At 49.6% G+C, this 15,257-nt stretch overlaps 6 protein-coding genes across 6 annotated transcripts; 3 read left to right on the top strand and 3 right to left on the bottom strand.

The window, feature by feature from the left end:
• Nucleotides 1-3,144: 3,144 nt before the first annotated feature.
• On the top strand, nucleotides 3,145-4,935 carry TRUGW13939_11381 (uncharacterized protein; the record flags this gene model as incomplete). The annotated part of the gene is made up of 1 exon (XM_035494489.1): nucleotides 3,145-4,935. One exon carries the CDS (start codon nucleotides 3,145-3,147, stop codon nucleotides 4,933-4,935), a length of 1,791 nt encoding a protein of 596 aa, XP_035350382.1.
• Nucleotides 4,936-5,571: 636 nt separating this feature from the next.
• On the bottom strand, nucleotides 5,572-6,327 carry TRUGW13939_11380 (uncharacterized protein; the record flags this gene model as incomplete). The annotated part of the gene is made up of 1 exon (XM_035494488.1): nucleotides 5,572-6,327. The coding sequence occupies one exon, from the start codon at nucleotides 6,325-6,327 to the stop codon at nucleotides 5,572-5,574; it is 756 nt and encodes a 251-aa protein (XP_035350381.1).
• A 469-nt stretch (nucleotides 6,328-6,796) lies between these two features.
• TRUGW13939_11379 (uncharacterized protein) lies at nucleotides 6,797-7,462 on the top strand (the record flags this gene model as incomplete). Its single annotated transcript, XM_035494487.1, has 4 exons — nucleotides 6,797-6,853; nucleotides 6,932-6,992; nucleotides 7,138-7,267; nucleotides 7,360-7,462. The coding sequence occupies 4 exons, from the start codon at nucleotides 6,797-6,799 to the stop codon at nucleotides 7,460-7,462; spliced, it is 351 nt and encodes a 116-aa protein (XP_035350380.1).
• Nucleotides 7,463-7,995: 533 nt separating this feature from the next.
• TRUGW13939_11378 (uncharacterized protein) lies at nucleotides 7,996-9,371 on the top strand (the record flags this gene model as incomplete). Its single annotated transcript, XM_035494486.1, has 2 exons — nucleotides 7,996-9,235; nucleotides 9,292-9,371. The coding sequence occupies 2 exons, from the start codon at nucleotides 7,996-7,998 to the stop codon at nucleotides 9,369-9,371; spliced, it is 1,320 nt and encodes a 439-aa protein (XP_035350379.1).
• Nucleotides 9,372-9,458: 87 nt separating this feature from the next.
• On the bottom strand, nucleotides 9,459-10,324 carry TRUGW13939_11377 (uncharacterized protein; the record flags this gene model as incomplete). The annotated part of the gene is made up of 3 exons (XM_035494485.1): nucleotides 9,459-9,532; nucleotides 9,586-9,728; nucleotides 9,792-10,324. The coding sequence occupies 3 exons, from the start codon at nucleotides 10,322-10,324 to the stop codon at nucleotides 9,459-9,461; spliced, it is 750 nt and encodes a 249-aa protein (XP_035350378.1).
• A 565-nt stretch (nucleotides 10,325-10,889) lies between these two features.
• TRUGW13939_11376 (uncharacterized protein) lies at nucleotides 10,890-14,031 on the bottom strand (the record flags this gene model as incomplete). Its single annotated transcript, XM_035494484.1, has 11 exons — nucleotides 10,890-11,783; nucleotides 11,838-11,954; nucleotides 12,004-12,358; nucleotides 12,412-12,542; nucleotides 12,593-12,732; nucleotides 12,783-13,104; nucleotides 13,158-13,357; nucleotides 13,412-13,739; nucleotides 13,797-13,822; nucleotides 13,882-13,921; nucleotides 13,981-14,031. 11 exons carry the CDS (start codon nucleotides 14,029-14,031, stop codon nucleotides 10,890-10,892), a joined length of 2,604 nt encoding a protein of 867 aa, XP_035350377.1.
• Between the last annotated feature and the right edge of the window lie 1,226 nt (nucleotides 14,032-15,257).

Below are 15,257 nucleotides of genomic sequence, written 5' to 3'. Positions count from 1 at the left end.
GCCTATAACGCAGCGAGTACTGTTGCAATGGCTAATATTAGCAGGGGGCCCTGTCGAAAAGATTGGCGGACGTACTACCTAGCATATATTGATGCGCGCGGTTCATACGAGTCATTGACTCGTTAATCGCGCTAGCAACATTGGAAGATCGGTGGAATATCTAACCCCGTTTTTGTACGGAGTATAGTACTACTAGTACTGATATATGACTACATGAATGTGGGAGTGATTTGGAATATACTCTCTCTCTGTATTTGGTACTTTGGAGTCTAAAACTCTGATGATCTTATCTGGTCTTGTGTACACATTAGGTTTGAATGCAGAGTACTATGAGTGATACAGAACATGCAGTTTTTACTATCAATTTCGGGAAATATCCGCCGTGTTTTGTTTGTCACGAGATCAGCTTCATGCAGCTCGCAACCTTTTTTAGTTACACGCCTGCATATATGATTTATGCTCGATCAAATCAGAGCGAAGGAATAAAAAAAGAGAAAATTAATGAGGCTACATCTGCCGGTAGATTACTGGGCACTGGGCACAGCAAGCTGGGGTAGCAATAGGTACAAGATCCATGCAAGTCGATAGAACGAAGGAAGCGGGTCAGTTCCTTCAGATTCCAGAAGAAATCCCACCAGCTATTGTTTCCCCGTTATCGCCGCCGGTCGGTCGGTCGGGGCTTTTATCTGATAATAATCTGTACACGTATCGAAAACAGAAGACAGGGGTGTATACTTTGTCGGGACTATAAATAAAAAAAAAGCAAACAAACAATGATGACAGTAGTAGAGATTCTGCTAGGAAAATCGCGGCCCAGCGATTAAAATTCCGATCTCATGTCAACTCATCTGCCGCCAGGCGTGCCAATTTTAAGGTTCGAGAGTCATCTTGAACCAAAGTTCCATTATTTAAGGCTGTCAGATTTTGGGCCGTTTCGTCGGGCAATCGGACTGGTCAAGGGACCGACACATGGGATTCTGGCATGCCGCGCACAAGCCAGGAAAAAAATTTGACGCTACTGAAAAAAAAAAAAAACCCGCAGTTTTGTTTTTGACTTTTTGTTGTGCTTTTTTGGCCCGTGCTGCTAGTACTAGTAGTACTAGTACTACTAATAGCAACATCAACACCAGGAGCTAGCTGAATTTGCCACCAAACAAGCAAAGTTTCACGTGGTGGATGACCTCAGCTTGATCCAGGACGACAGCTCCAAGTAGAGGAAAGGTCGATAACAACTTAACAAACCCTTCTTATAGATTATTTCCGAATGCGGCAGGCGACGGGCTCGGCCGCGGGTATCTGATTGGGCGATCGGGTTCATGGTGGGTCTGGATCACCGATCCGTAGCCCTAACCCTAGGTCTTCCTTGCTTTATGCGTACATGAATTCTGAGAACTTGAGTATAGCTATAATAATATGATCCAATATATGGAGTGACTGGAAAGTAAGTGGTTTCTAGTATTATGTATATTAGGGCAATCCTGCAGCTGTCTATGCTGGTCTGACTGGATGAACCTGTGGCCCATCTGAAAGTGAATTGCCGTCTCTAGCGTTCTCATACACTCAGTTTCGTTATCACGACGACCAGGGATCCCTGTCTGAACTGCAGCGGCTGAGTTCCACAGTTACCGGGGATCTACAGAGCGTTTCGTATGCGCTAGACTTGGTTGATAGGCATGTTTGAAAAGAACACTTTGTCTATTGAAAGTGTTGACAAGCATACCTACTATAGGCACTCATGCCAAGTATAGGCCACCAAAAGTACAGAGTATCGTCCATAGATGTTCATCCTCCATAGGTATTCAAGGTTCAACGGCGTAGGACAAGTCACAGGCATACGGCCAGCCTCGGCGCCGGGCCGTGCCACCACCAGGCGTACACTGCCGGAAGGATTGCAATAGTCATCTCTCAGGCTTGTATGATAACCCCAAGGCTGGATGAACGAAGAGTGCAGGAACTAAGCTTAGTTGTTGGCGTACGAGCACTCATGAGTCGAGGAGTCGCAAACAGTCAGACACTAGGAAAGCCCCCGGTGTGCTGGTTCCGGGGTGACTGGCTCGACGATGGAGCTGAAGCTGGATGCACGGAGAAAGGACGGAGCCAACGCCAACGCCTTACGGCGCGCTGAGTGTTGGGCTTACGGCACGCTAAGCCGGAAACGCGTTAGGGCAGCGCTCTGCCGGCGCTAGCCCGAATACGCCTAGGGGAGGCTTGGCGTTCGAGTGTCGCGGTGGGGCGCGCCGGGGCTTCCACGAGACGCCAACGCGCTAGAACGCCAGAGCCCGAACCGCGCAGAACGCCCTTTCCCTGTCGGGTTTGGGGGCTCCTTCCCTGCCTGGCTGTGCCTGCCGGGCCTGCCCCCTTCGGGTCGTGCCTGCCAGTCCAGTGCCCACCGCCCACCGCCCACCGCCCAGTGCGCTCCTGCCCTGCCCTGGCTGGCCGACCGCCTTCCGTGCCGTCACGAGTCTGTCTCTTTATCCCCTCTCTCCGCCTTGTTGCACATCATCTCTGCCCGTTCCTTTTCTTCTATCTTTCGTTTCTGCTTATTTCTTTTCATTGCCCACAGGCCCCCCCGTCCACTCTTTTACGGCGGCCGCATCACTCTCATTTCTATCCCCCCCCCACCGGAGTATATACCTTACTAACAAACGCTCGTTCGTTCGTTCGTTCGTTCGCTCGCTATCCTCATCCGGTCGGTCCCCTTGTGTGCCTCAGCCGATATCCAGCCGCGCCTCACCCTGCCTGTTGTCACGGGCAGACGAACGCCAGGACTCGTTACTGCACATACACACGCTCTTTTCTCTAGTCTCGTGAGACCCGACGCGCTCTCCGCGCCCGCTACCTCTCGTGACCCCCTTTTTGAGCTGCCTGGATCAGCTCTTGTTGTTTCCCCTTTTCATCACTCACACACATCCCCTCGATTTGCGACAGAGACGAACCAACTCCGATCGTCAGATTGGATACAGCGCAGAGCGCTTTGACCAATATATATATTATATATATATATAAACTATTGGATATACTTCGCTCAACTCGCCCATTTTGCCAGCCCCAGTCAACAACGTTCGGCCCTGGTAAGGCCTACTACCTGATTGTTTACTATCGTCGACACCCATCAAATCAACATCTTGTCGACAAGTCATCACCATGTCTTCCGCTGACATTGCTGCCGTTCCGGCGGTCCATATCTCAGCACCAGCATCCATCACTTCGGCCAATTCTTCGCCCTCGCCGTCCACCACCAGCCCGGCTGCCTCCGTCCCTTCGGCTTCCTCGTCTCGCCGCCCGCAACGCAAGAGCACTCTCACGCAACAGCAGAAGAACCAGAAACGCCAACGCGCCACTCAGGACCAGCTGGTAACCTTGGAACTGGAGTTCAACAAGAACCCGACTCCGACTGCCGCGGTGCGGGAACGCATTGCCCAAGAGATCAACATGACCGAGAGATCGGTGCAGATTTGGTTCCAGAACCGACGGGCCAAGATCAAGATGATTGCCAAGAAGAGTATCGAAACCGGCGAGGATTGCGACACCATCCCAGACTCCATGCGCCACTATTTGGCCATGCAACTCGACCCTCACAAACCCGGTGCCCGGGACTTGTTTGGACGAGCCAGCGGAATGGGCGGCTTCGGCAGCGGCTTTGCTGGCGAGGCTGGCCCTTCAGGCAAGGTTATGATCCACCACTTCACTTGTCGGTCGCTGAGCATTGGAAGCTGGCGACGAATTGGCCAGAACGCCATGGACCTCGTCATCTTCTACTCTCCCGACAAGGCCACGATGACCTACTACATCAACAACGACTCGGCCGGCTACAAGATCGAATACCCGTTTTCGTACATCAAGAACGTGATTCTGGAACCTGGTGACCCGACCCCCAATCCAAATGGCGGCCTGCCAAGGGGGGGTGGCTTGCTCGTGGAATTGATGCGGCCACCTTTGTTCTACATGGATTCTTCCAACTCTGGTGGATTCTACCAATGTGGCGATTTCACAGAAGACCAGCAAGCGAGCCGAGTCATGGTTCACCATCTCGGTGGCCACCCCAAGGTTCTCAGCGTTCAGCTGGCCAAACTGGTGTCTTTGGATACATTCCAGAACCGATTGAATTTCAACTATGCCGTATCGGCCCCAGTCACACCGCCTCACCCTATCCACCGACCGGCTTCGCAGCCAAACCAGTTTCCTCTGGCCCAAATCGGCATGTTCCCAGAGCCGCATCTCAGTGCCAATCACATGCCTCGTGGTCACAAGCGCCAGCGAAGTCGGTCGGTGCCGCCCGCAGTGGACTTGTCCTACCTGCATACTCCGATACCTTCGTTTCAGATGCAGCAGTCTATGTCTCATCTCACGCCCAACTCGACTCTCTTCGCGCCGATGCCTCAACATGGTGCCTTGCAGGGATTGGGCAGCGATCTGCGCATAGACACCAACGCCGCGTACCCTGTTGATCCACGAACCTACCCCATGTCGGCAACTGCTACGAGTAGTATCTCTGACTACGCCAGTCCCCCTTTCTTCAGCGCTGCACCTTCTGAGACGGTACCGATGGGCACCACGACTGCCGGTACTCAATTCAGTTTGCCTTATGTCTCAGCCTCGCCAATGATGGACCAGTCGATGACCCAACAACCATCGATGGCTAATGTGAACCACACTGATCCCTATATTGCCGACCACTCACCTCCGCTCTCTGCCATGCATACGCCGGGATCGGTCGATATGTTCAATTTCAACAATGGCACGCAAAGTGGCGTTTCTGAAGACGGCTTAATGCTGAATGACATGTACTCGAAGCACAACATCAACAACTTTTCGATGGACGGCCCCAAGTATGACTTTTCATTGAATGGAATGTCGGAGCCGCAATCGCATAACATAGCTGGAGACCTCGCTGGTATTCAGTCGTACGAAATGATCGATCCTACTTCGTCATGAGCCAGATATACACTCTTGACATATTACGGGCGCCGTCGGATTAAAATAAAATAGGCGTTCGTTATTTGGACTGCATGGCGTTTCTGGATCGGCGTGACTTCGATGTTTTCAATTTGGCTTTGTGATATCCTTTTTTATTTTCCTTTCTACTTTTGATCGTTTCTCCCAACTCGGCACGCCAGTTGGCTTTGTTCTATTGAACCCGAGTATCATTCGGGCACCGAGTGCCTGAATTTCCGGTGGATAGTCCGCAATCCACCTCGTATTCGATTCTTGGGATATACGCTTTTGTTATCCCCTACGGCCGGCTCTGTAGATTGACATTGTTCGCCTGTTTTGATCTATATCATTTTTGATTAACTTCGTGGACTTTTTTTTGATACTCGATTTATTATATTTCACATATTTTTGTCTATGAACAGCAACACCTTGGGATATTTGATGTGAGCACGCAGAAGACTATTTTTTTTTTGTCAAATCTTTACTATTCGATTTATTATTCGATTATCAGTGTCTATTATAGTGCTGTACAGAATGTTGATGTAGTTTTAGCAATCAAGCACTATCACTTATATCAATACAAGTACATGTAGGTATACATATATTACAAAGGGTATCTATAAATATCATTCAAATTTAGCCCTCCCATCCCGGAGGCACTCGAGGTGCTATGCCACAAGTCTCTCGCAGATATCTCTCCATTGCAACCTCCACCTTTGCCAAAAACCCTCTATAATCCAGATCGACTCTGCCATCCTGCTGGCTGCCAGCAACCCCATGCGTCACCCCGTTTTTGCACCATACACTCCACGCACCCATCTGCGCGGCCATCAACACATCCGTCCCCAACCTATCCCCAACCACCGCAATCTCATCGGCAGTAGTCACAACCCCTCTTTCGCGGAACCAGGCCAGAACCTCTGGCCCACAAAACGGTTTTCTGTTCTGGGTGGCGCGAAACACGGGGATTTGTAGGTGTTGCAATCGAGTCTCGAGATCGCGCGCTTCGGGCTCGTAGGATGGTCGGCTGCCGGCCGTGTTGGACACGATTAGTATGCCCTGTGGATTGTTGGTTTGGTTAAATGGTGACAAGGGAGAGGTCCGTAGTGATTCGAGTTTTTGGAGGTAGGCTTTTGGGAAGTCGATGCTATTTGGTGGACAGAGAGTGTTGTCTTTGTCGATGACGAGCGCGCGGATTGATGGCGTTTTTTGGGGGGTGTTTTTTTCTGTAGACGAGGAAGAAGAAGAAGAAGAATTTCGGGTCAGGTGAGGACCGAGATGCTCGGGCAGGTCGAGAAAAGTAGGGATTGTGAGGTTGGGGAGGAGATGAGAGGGCGTTTTGAGGAGCGTGGACACGGCCAGGTTGAAGGCCTGGAGGTTGGAGTTGACCATTTTGTGTGCAAGACAGCTGCGTGTAGTATTTGACCTAAAGAGAGAACATCATTGATATAAAGCGAGTGTTTTTGTACTTGTCCAAGAGTATCCAGACTGCAAAGCGTAATTTATGGTGAAGTCGACGTAATAGGCGGAAGCTCTGGACCAGAGCCGCAAAAGCGCGCCCCACGATATCTCATTCCCGCTCCTGCGAACCACATTCTCTTCAACTTCACTCCCTGCTCTCGCTCATTCAGCAACTGCCTTTTTACTCTCTCTCTCTGGAAAACACTTGATCGCTTTCTGCGATTTTTATTTTTTCCCCCTTCGCCAGTCTTTCGGATCGTGACCGTGATCGTGATATTTCTCGCAGCACCCGACCTCACCGCCTTCCCTTTTGCCGACTTTTTCTCAGCTCTCTTTCAATTCTCATTCACGCGACATCCAAATCCAATACAGATATACACAGACACAAAAACAGAAAATCATGGGCAAATTGACGAGCACGATCGGCATTCCGATCAAATTGTTGAACGAAGCACAGGTACAATTTTCTTTTTTTCCCTTTGTCGTTGGACTTGAAGATCTAAAGAACATTGGCTAACTAGCTTAACTCGTGCAGGGCCATGTCGTTACGCTAGAGATTACGTCGGGTCAGGTGTACCGAGGAAAACTGCTCGAAGGTGCGTTTTTTCAGTCTCTGATGAGTTGCCTTGTCTATACATCCTAGGGATCGAACGCTCTGGATAGGACATGACGGAACCCCCCCCCCCCCCCCCCCCCCCCCCCCTCTCAAAAAGCGAAGAACGCGCTGACATCTTCTCCCAGCCGAGGATAATATGAACGTCCAACTCAAAGATATCACAGTCACCGCGCGCGACGGCCGCGTGTCGCATTTGGATCAGGTTTACATTCGTGGTAGCCACGTGCGATTCTTTATTGTGCCGGATATGCTGAGGTAGACATCCTCCCCTCCCCGCCTCTCACTTCTACACTACGAAGGGTGCCTATAGATGTTGAATACTGACTCCTATTTTTTTTCTTCTCTAGGAATGCTCCCATGTTCCGTTCCCGTGGCCAGCGTGGTCGCGGTGTTGGTTTGGCGCGTGGTAAAGCTACTGTCAACAGGGCTCGTGGACAGCGACGGGGTTAGATTTTGTTTTGTTTTTGTTTCTTGCTGTTTGTTTTTAATGGTGTTGGTCTGTTGATTATCGACTGCCGATCTACGAATACGTACCTGAACAATCCGATGATACTGTTGTGTCTGTCATTTTTTGAAAGCTGTGTAATAAAAGTCATGTCGATTGCGGTTTTTTTTTTCCCTTGTCGCAAGACTAGAAAAAAGGCATGGCTGGGATAGAATGATATAAATCAGTCTGGGTTATCAATGTAAATTCCTTCTGCTGTCCAAGTCATGTATAATGTTAAAAATTAATCGCCAACGCTCTGGCGTCAAGATATTAATAAAGAATGCGCCGGAGCTCCGCGCGGAGATATAGGTACCCCGCAGCCACTATAACCATTCATTTCCACGTAATTTCTTCATCAACCATTCCCCCGATTTCTTCTCCGACTCTGCAAAACATCAACTCAACGAGCAGAAGCTAACACCATATCATTATTCTCGAATTGTTCTATACGAAACGATACCCTCCTGCCGGACCAGGAGAAGACAGAGGGGAAAAGATGGATTCCAAACCCAAAACAATCTCGAATCCGCGTCGTCTGCTCATTCTCACGCCTACCACTGCTGCAGGTACTGCTGCAAGTACAGCTACGACTACAGACACATATACAGCTGCAGATAAAGCTCCAGCTGCAAATGCAGTGCCCACGATAGACCCCGTTACCACGATCCCCCCGCTGCTATCCGCACTGACCGGCGAATCCATCAATGAAGACAATCTACAACACGAAATCCCTATCGAGTCTGTAGAAACCGATACCAACAACAATAACAACAACAAAAACGAAAGAAAAACAAAAACATCCTTTGCAGGATACACAACACATGCCCCGCTACGCATTGAAACGCGGTACTACACTGCCGATGTACCCATCTGGGTCGATGAGATTGTCTCGCCGCCGTCCGTAGAAACCACAGAAACCACAGAAAAAGAAGAAGAAGAAGAAGAAGAAGAAAAAGGACAGTGGAAAACCGAATTCCTCTCCGACGAAGCCCAGGTCGTGCGTGACGCAATCGGGGCATTGCTCGTCTGCGCACGCAACCCTGTTGCGCCGAGCAAAGCGATTCCGGCAGAAGCATATAATAACCATTCGCCAGAAACCGAGAAGAATGAAAACAACAAACACGCGCAAATAATCAAAAACACAGTCCGCATTATCAACGAGGTCAAACAAAAAACAGAGGAAGAGAGGGATGGCGGAATGGGCGAGGTTCCCGGGTTATTAGTGTTGCTCAATGACAACAGCAACACAACTGGCAAACCAGCAAGAGAGACACAAGATGACAATGGTTACCAGCCAGAGCAGGTGGAGCTCTTTAGTGCTGCATGGTGGGAGGACACACTCTATGAAATGGACATTATCGGCTTCGAAGTCATCTTGTGGGATCCAGCAAGCCCCGAAACAAATCCGACGGCGAGAAACGAGTTTGGCGAGTTGCAAGGCTTGCCGCGCATCAAAGAAGTTTTGTCAGCGCTGGAATGGGGGTCTCCTTCTGCAGACGAAGACGACGATAATGATGCTGACACGGAAAAATTCCTCGCTGATATGGGCGACGACGGGCTTGGAGTGGAAGTTGGGCAATTGGAGCGAGAGATGATGGGATTACGATTTGCTATCAACAATAACGGCAATGACAACGATTATGATGACGATGACAATAATGATAATGACGGCGGTGATTCAGAGCTGCAAGTCGACGATCTCGAAGCCTTGATGATGAGAATGAGGTCGATCAAAGGTATGCCCTAGCCATTTTGAAGTAAATTTTGGAAAAAAAAATATTAACAGAAACAGACATGTCGGCAGATCTGCCCGAAGCCCAACGCAAAGCATTTGCAGCAAAAGCCGTCAGAGATATCATGCGGGAATTATAATTATAATTTTTTATAAAAAAAAAAAGTTCTCTTAAGAGTAGCGGCTACTAAATAATACACACTCGTGCATTCGTGCTCTTGCAGAATCTAATCAACACGGCTCTTCCCACGCATCACCTTTCGTCTCTGTGTCATCATGTGAGTGTAGAGAACGTAGCTTCCTATACAATGCATTAGTATTTTCGTTATGAAGATAAAAGGATGGACTGCTTACCCGGGACATAAACCCCCAACATGGCGATCAGAAACCACTGATAGTACTCACTCACATACTGAGCAGCGGGTTCCAGGCCAAGGTACATGAGTGCACACTCAGACGAGATTCCAATAGGATAGAGGACGAAGAAGGTGTTGTAGCTGCAAAAACCACAATTAGTCCGAGAAGAAGCAAAAGACAAGAAAAAAAAAAAAAGAACGAACCGAAGCCACAGCCAGAATCCAGGAACACCAACACCAGCCAACTGCATAGCGAAGAACCCATATCGAATACACTCGGTAATACCCCAAGCAAACATACACCCCAAAAACCCATAATCCCCGTACTGAGTGTCTGGCCCCGCAGCACCCAGAATACCAGCACCACGGGGCACATACTCCGAACCCTCATGGAACGCAAACATAACGCCCCAAACCACCAAAAACCGGGATGCCACCTGCATCGCAGTCGTCATGACGGGGGCACGCACAAGACCGACCAACGAGTGCACGACTTCGAGCGCGGCGAGCGACTGCGTGAGCGCAAGTAGAGGGAAAGCCTGCGCAAAGATTGCGGAGAGTGTGCCGTGTTGCTCTAGGTGTTGCGGGATGAGCAGCGCGGCGCGCAGGGTGCAGGATCCCCATAATCCCAGGCTGACGAGGTTGTAGAGGAACAGGTAGATGCGTGTTAGCCCAGAGGCTGCTGGCTTTTTGCCTGCAGGACCAGGCGGCTTCGTGGTGGCTTTTTTGGCGGGCATGTCGGGCAGTCAATCGATCGAAAAAAGAAACTGGGAATCAGGAATCGGGTCAGTCGGGATGTCGGTCATAAGCAGTGTTGAGGCACATACACAATCTCTTTATAAAGGAAAAGAAAAGGAGCGACGTTGCTGCAAAAACAAAAACACAAACACAAACAGATGGGTCGACAAGACTCGGCGGGTGCGCATGTGAGACGACTCGGCCCAGCAGGAGCTAACTAACGCAAGGGTCGTCTGGCGCCCCAACAAATTTATCGATCTACTCCTACTATTGAAAATTGACAGCCAATCTATTATTCAATATTTATTGACCCCTCGTATTTAGTTTTCAGTTAGATCAGACCACAAGGATAGATGTTATATTAGGAAGAAATAGTTAAAAGATTGAAACCGACATTCCACCAATATTCTTACAGAGGTATTACTCCACGTCCATTACATCAGTACCACTCCATTAGAACGTGCCAGGGATATTCAACTGAACCGCAGTTCGTAAATCAACAAAAACCAGAAAAAACGATACAAAAATCCAATCTTATATAGCACAAGTGATTAGACTTGCAGTTTACACAGTAAGATTGGTGGCGACCGGGACGTTAACGCTGACCGGGACGCCGTTGGTGTCAAAAGCGCGGTCAACCTCCTTTTTGAAGTTGCCATTGGTGGCTCCGTTTGTTCCCAAGACGTGGCCATTGGCACCGGCACCATTGGTCTGAGTGGTGTTTCGTAGAGTGCTGTCAGCGGTGGTGTGAGGCTTGCGAGTAATATCGCCAGCCTTGGGCAAGCTCTTCGATGGTGCAGCCTTACCCCAGTCAAACACTGAGGAGTGCCACCGGTCGCCCTGGGCAGACTTCTCCTTGTATTCGGTTGCCTTGTTGGTGACATTGCCAGGCAGCTTGATGTCCTTGAAGATGGCGTCCTGGTGTGTCATTGCCACCTGGACGGTGGTGTCGCGCTTGGGAGTACCCTCGGCTTGCTTCTTCTTCTCGGTAAGAATTTGACGTGTAGCGTCGGCGTATCGCGAGAAGATGTTGGCAGAATTCTCGGGATCGTCCCGGGCGGCCTCTTGAGCGCGCTGGGCTTCGGTCTGCACTTGGTAGGCAAATGCATCGGCCTTGACAAAGGCCTCCTTGATTTGCTTCTCCAAGATCTTCTGGACAGCAGGCCGGACAACATTGAACAGAGTCGGCTTGAAGATGTTGAAAAGCAGCTTGTGCTTCGACTTCTTCAGCTTGATGTTCAGGTTCTTCACGTTGACGCTGACATTGTCCACCTTGAAGATGTGAGCTTTGTCAGATTTCTGGGCTTTGGAAGCAGCGAGTTTGAAGCTGAATCCCTCGCCGCCGAGGAAGAGATCCATGACACCAGTGTCAGAGATGGAGGGGAATCCCTGCTTCTTCTTGAGATAGTAGCTAACATCTCTGATATCGGCCTGAATGCCAGAAGCGGAAATCATAAACTATCCTAGAGTTAGTAAAGGGACGCAACTACAGTCGACGGGAAGGAATCAAACCTTGTGGTCATCTATGCTGTTGATCTTCTTGCGGCCCCAACGCCAGAAGTTGTCGGTGCTAAGTTCTACAACATTAGGCATCAAGTTGTCGCTCTCGATGACCAGGTTTTCAATGACCTAGACACAATTAGTCGTTGAATAAGCCGATCTGGTAGCAATAACTTACCATGTCCACAGCGGGATCCGAGACTTCGATTCTGGGAATAGGAATGTAACGGGCAGACTGGAAGATCTCGGGGATTATAATATTGGTAATATCCTTGATGAGATGAGGCTTGAAAACAGGCTTGCCGTTCTGGTCCTGGCCCAGATCCTTGAACAGCTTCTCCAATGATTGACGGAATGCTTTGTTTTGAGGATCCTCATCAAATTGGTTAGCCAAAAACTTGATCTCATCAACAATGCGGTCGGTGTGGTTTCTGTAGCGGTCACGCAACAAAAAGCGGCCTTCATCGTAGAGTTTGTTCCACTGGGTCGTGGCAGCATCCTGCAAAACAAAACCTTGCTCGCGCAAGCATTGTCTATCACTGGTTAGTAAAGAACATGAAGAGATTAAAAGACTAGAAACACCCACCGGATGTAGGTGTCGACATTCGTGAACCATTCTTTTAGACGGGGATCTTGATCGGCATCGCGGTAGATAGTGTTGAGCGAATCAAAGAGGTCATCGGTCGATGTGCTGTTAGCAAACCGCTCGATTAATGTCTTGAATTGCGTCAGCATATTCTTTTTTCCCTGTAGAAATCCTATCATACCCTCAAGTTAGTCTCTGCTTGCTTCAAATTCGTATCCTGTCGGGCACCTTTTGCGCTCTGCGAGCCCTGCTGGGTTACGCTCTTTCCGTGACCGGCGTATGTTTCGGCTAGGGTAAGAAGGGTCTCGATGGCTTGCTGGTCTGTGAAATTATTAGATAGTGAATGACAGGCGAAAGGGTAAAGGTCATACAGTCCGAGTGTCCCTGGATTTCAACAATCATCTTCTTCAGACGCCACACAACTTGATCACGGCGTTCTTTTGGCAACTTCTTGGCAAGGAATTCCTTGGTGCGACGAGCATATTCATTGGCAGTACCCTTGGCCTCGTCGGCTGTCTTCTGGGCCTTCTCCTTGTCCTCGGGGGAGATTTTCTTGTCGGCACTTTGCTGAAGGCTTTGGGCGATTGCAGAAGCACCGGCCTGGGAATCAAGGTCGGAAGCTGCAACTTCGTCTTTTCCTCCGGTTGCGGCATTGGCGCCTTCGTTAATAGCGGCCTCAACATCTTCCTTGTTCTGGGTCAAGTTAGTATCTACAATGTCAACTAGCGAGGTTGGGCGAGACGAACGGCAAACTTGTACTTCTGGGTTTGTTCACGCAGTTGGTTCTTGATCTGATCTTTGGAAAGGTTGGGCTTGTCATGCCAGACATTGTCCTGAGCTGGTTGATCAATCTGGGCAAGGGTATCCTCATCGGGCTTGAGTTTGGTGGCGGCGTTGGATGCGGCATCGCCGGCAATGTCGCGGAGGAGAACCACGGCATCGCTAACTATTAAAGAAACTTAGCACGGGTTTATCGGCTGGTGGGAGTAAGGAAACATACGGAGCTTGCGGAATTCGCCGTTCGTAATCAGCAGGGTACCGAGAGTCTTGAAGCCCTCGGCAGCCTTGTTGGCATCCTGCTGGGCAGCATCCTTGTTGACCGGTGAGGATAATTTTTGGAAGTCTTCGCCGCTGATGTGCTGGGCTTCCCAGATGAATTCCTGCAACAGCTCTCCTTCGTTCTTGGACAGGAAGAGGTTTTTAGACTGCTCAATGATATTGCGCAAGTCCTTCACCAGAGTTTTCCCTTCATCGGACAACTCGCTCGAGGGGGAAGTCAACCACTTGGAGTTGGCGGCGCTGTTCAAAGCAACGTCGCATTGCTTGTTCTGTTTGAGTGATCAGGTCAATGCCGTACTATGTTGTCATTCTAGCCAAGAACATACGGTTGGGAGCTTGCCATTGGCAAAAGCTGTCGGACATTGTCAGCGATCGTGTACCATGACTATATCCCTGCGCCCGGCAACTTACCACTGTAGATGCCGTAGAATTGCAATTTGGTATCAATATCCTGTGTTTTCTGTCAGCTTTTTACGCACCCGGAGACCGATTCCGACAGAAGAAGCATACAGCATCCCGCTTCTTGGGGTCCATTGGATGATTCACAGCTTTGTTACCCATGACGGCGGGTGTGGTGTAAACACAGGTAATGAACGGAAAATAGAGATTAAGATTAAGTATCAGAGGCGATTGGATTCAACAACCGTGTTTTCCTTTTTTTTTTTTCGAAGCAAAAAACTTCCTTCAGCAGCGTAACTGGGGTATCACAAGAAGAATGGAGGAAGAATGTGGCAGAGGAAGGGGGGAGAGCTTCAATGGGGCAAGGGGAGCCCGGGCTTCTTATGGCGAGCAGGTGCGCGTCCTATCGGCTGGTAATAATCAATGGGTAACAGTGTGACAGTACGGTACGAGGTTTAGCTAGGTAGTTAACGAGCTACAGGACGAATAATACGTGCTTGCTGCTGTCGCAAGAAACATGCCTGAGCTGTTCGTTCCTGCCGTTTAGGGTTTGTCCGTGACGTCACGCTGTCGTCTGCCCGAATCATCGATGCTGCGAGGGAAGGAGCTCGCCTGCGCCGGACCTGCGCTCCTGCCGCGACAACAGCCCTTGCGACTGTCTTTTTACGCTCCTCCTTCATTGTCCCTTTTTCTCCCTCTTTGAACCGTCTTGCGAACGACGATATCGACGATATCGAATGCCTGGTTGCTAGGGGCGCGCCCAAGTATTATTGACGGAGGTGGAAAAAGCAACAGCCGATCATTGCCAAGAACGAGCTTAAGCAGCCTTGGCGCCGAATGCTAGCTCCGATCGAGAACTCCCGTCCAATCTCTTGATGCGATCATCATTATCACCATCATCGTCCTACGCCAAACGATCACTTTGACGTCAGTGATCCTCAGTCCCACGTTGTTTCAAGGAATTGTCCCGTCCACTTCGCGTTTTCAATCCGTTGGAAAAGAAAAAGAAAAAGAAAAAAAAGTCAATGATGACACTCGCCACTGAGAACAGCACTTGCCCGCTAGCACACCATCAAGTACACTAGCTACAAAGTACTCCGTTTTGACGGTTTTGCGTGCAATCTCTGCTCGCATAGTGGGTACTCGCTAGTAGTACATACATACGTACCCCCCAGTCTTGCACCCCATCGTATCGACGATCGTGTTCTCTATTTTGTGGCGTAGTCTTCGATCGGCACCATGGCGAGATTGCAAGCAACCTAATATGGGGCTGGTGTTCAAGCTAACTCGTTTTTCTGATCAACATGACAACGCACCATCACCAACACTCAATCAACTCGTGTTGTTTAGAGTCTTAAACTTTGGAGCCGTGCAGTATTCGTAACCCC

This window comes from Talaromyces rugulosus, chromosome VI (assembly GCF_013368755.1).
Source record: "Talaromyces rugulosus chromosome VI, complete sequence".
Classification (NCBI taxonomy): Eukaryota; Fungi; Ascomycota; class Eurotiomycetes; order Eurotiales; family Trichocomaceae; genus Talaromyces; species Talaromyces rugulosus.
Note: the sequence above shows the minus strand (reverse complement) of the source record. Positions and strands in the feature narration are given on the sequence as shown.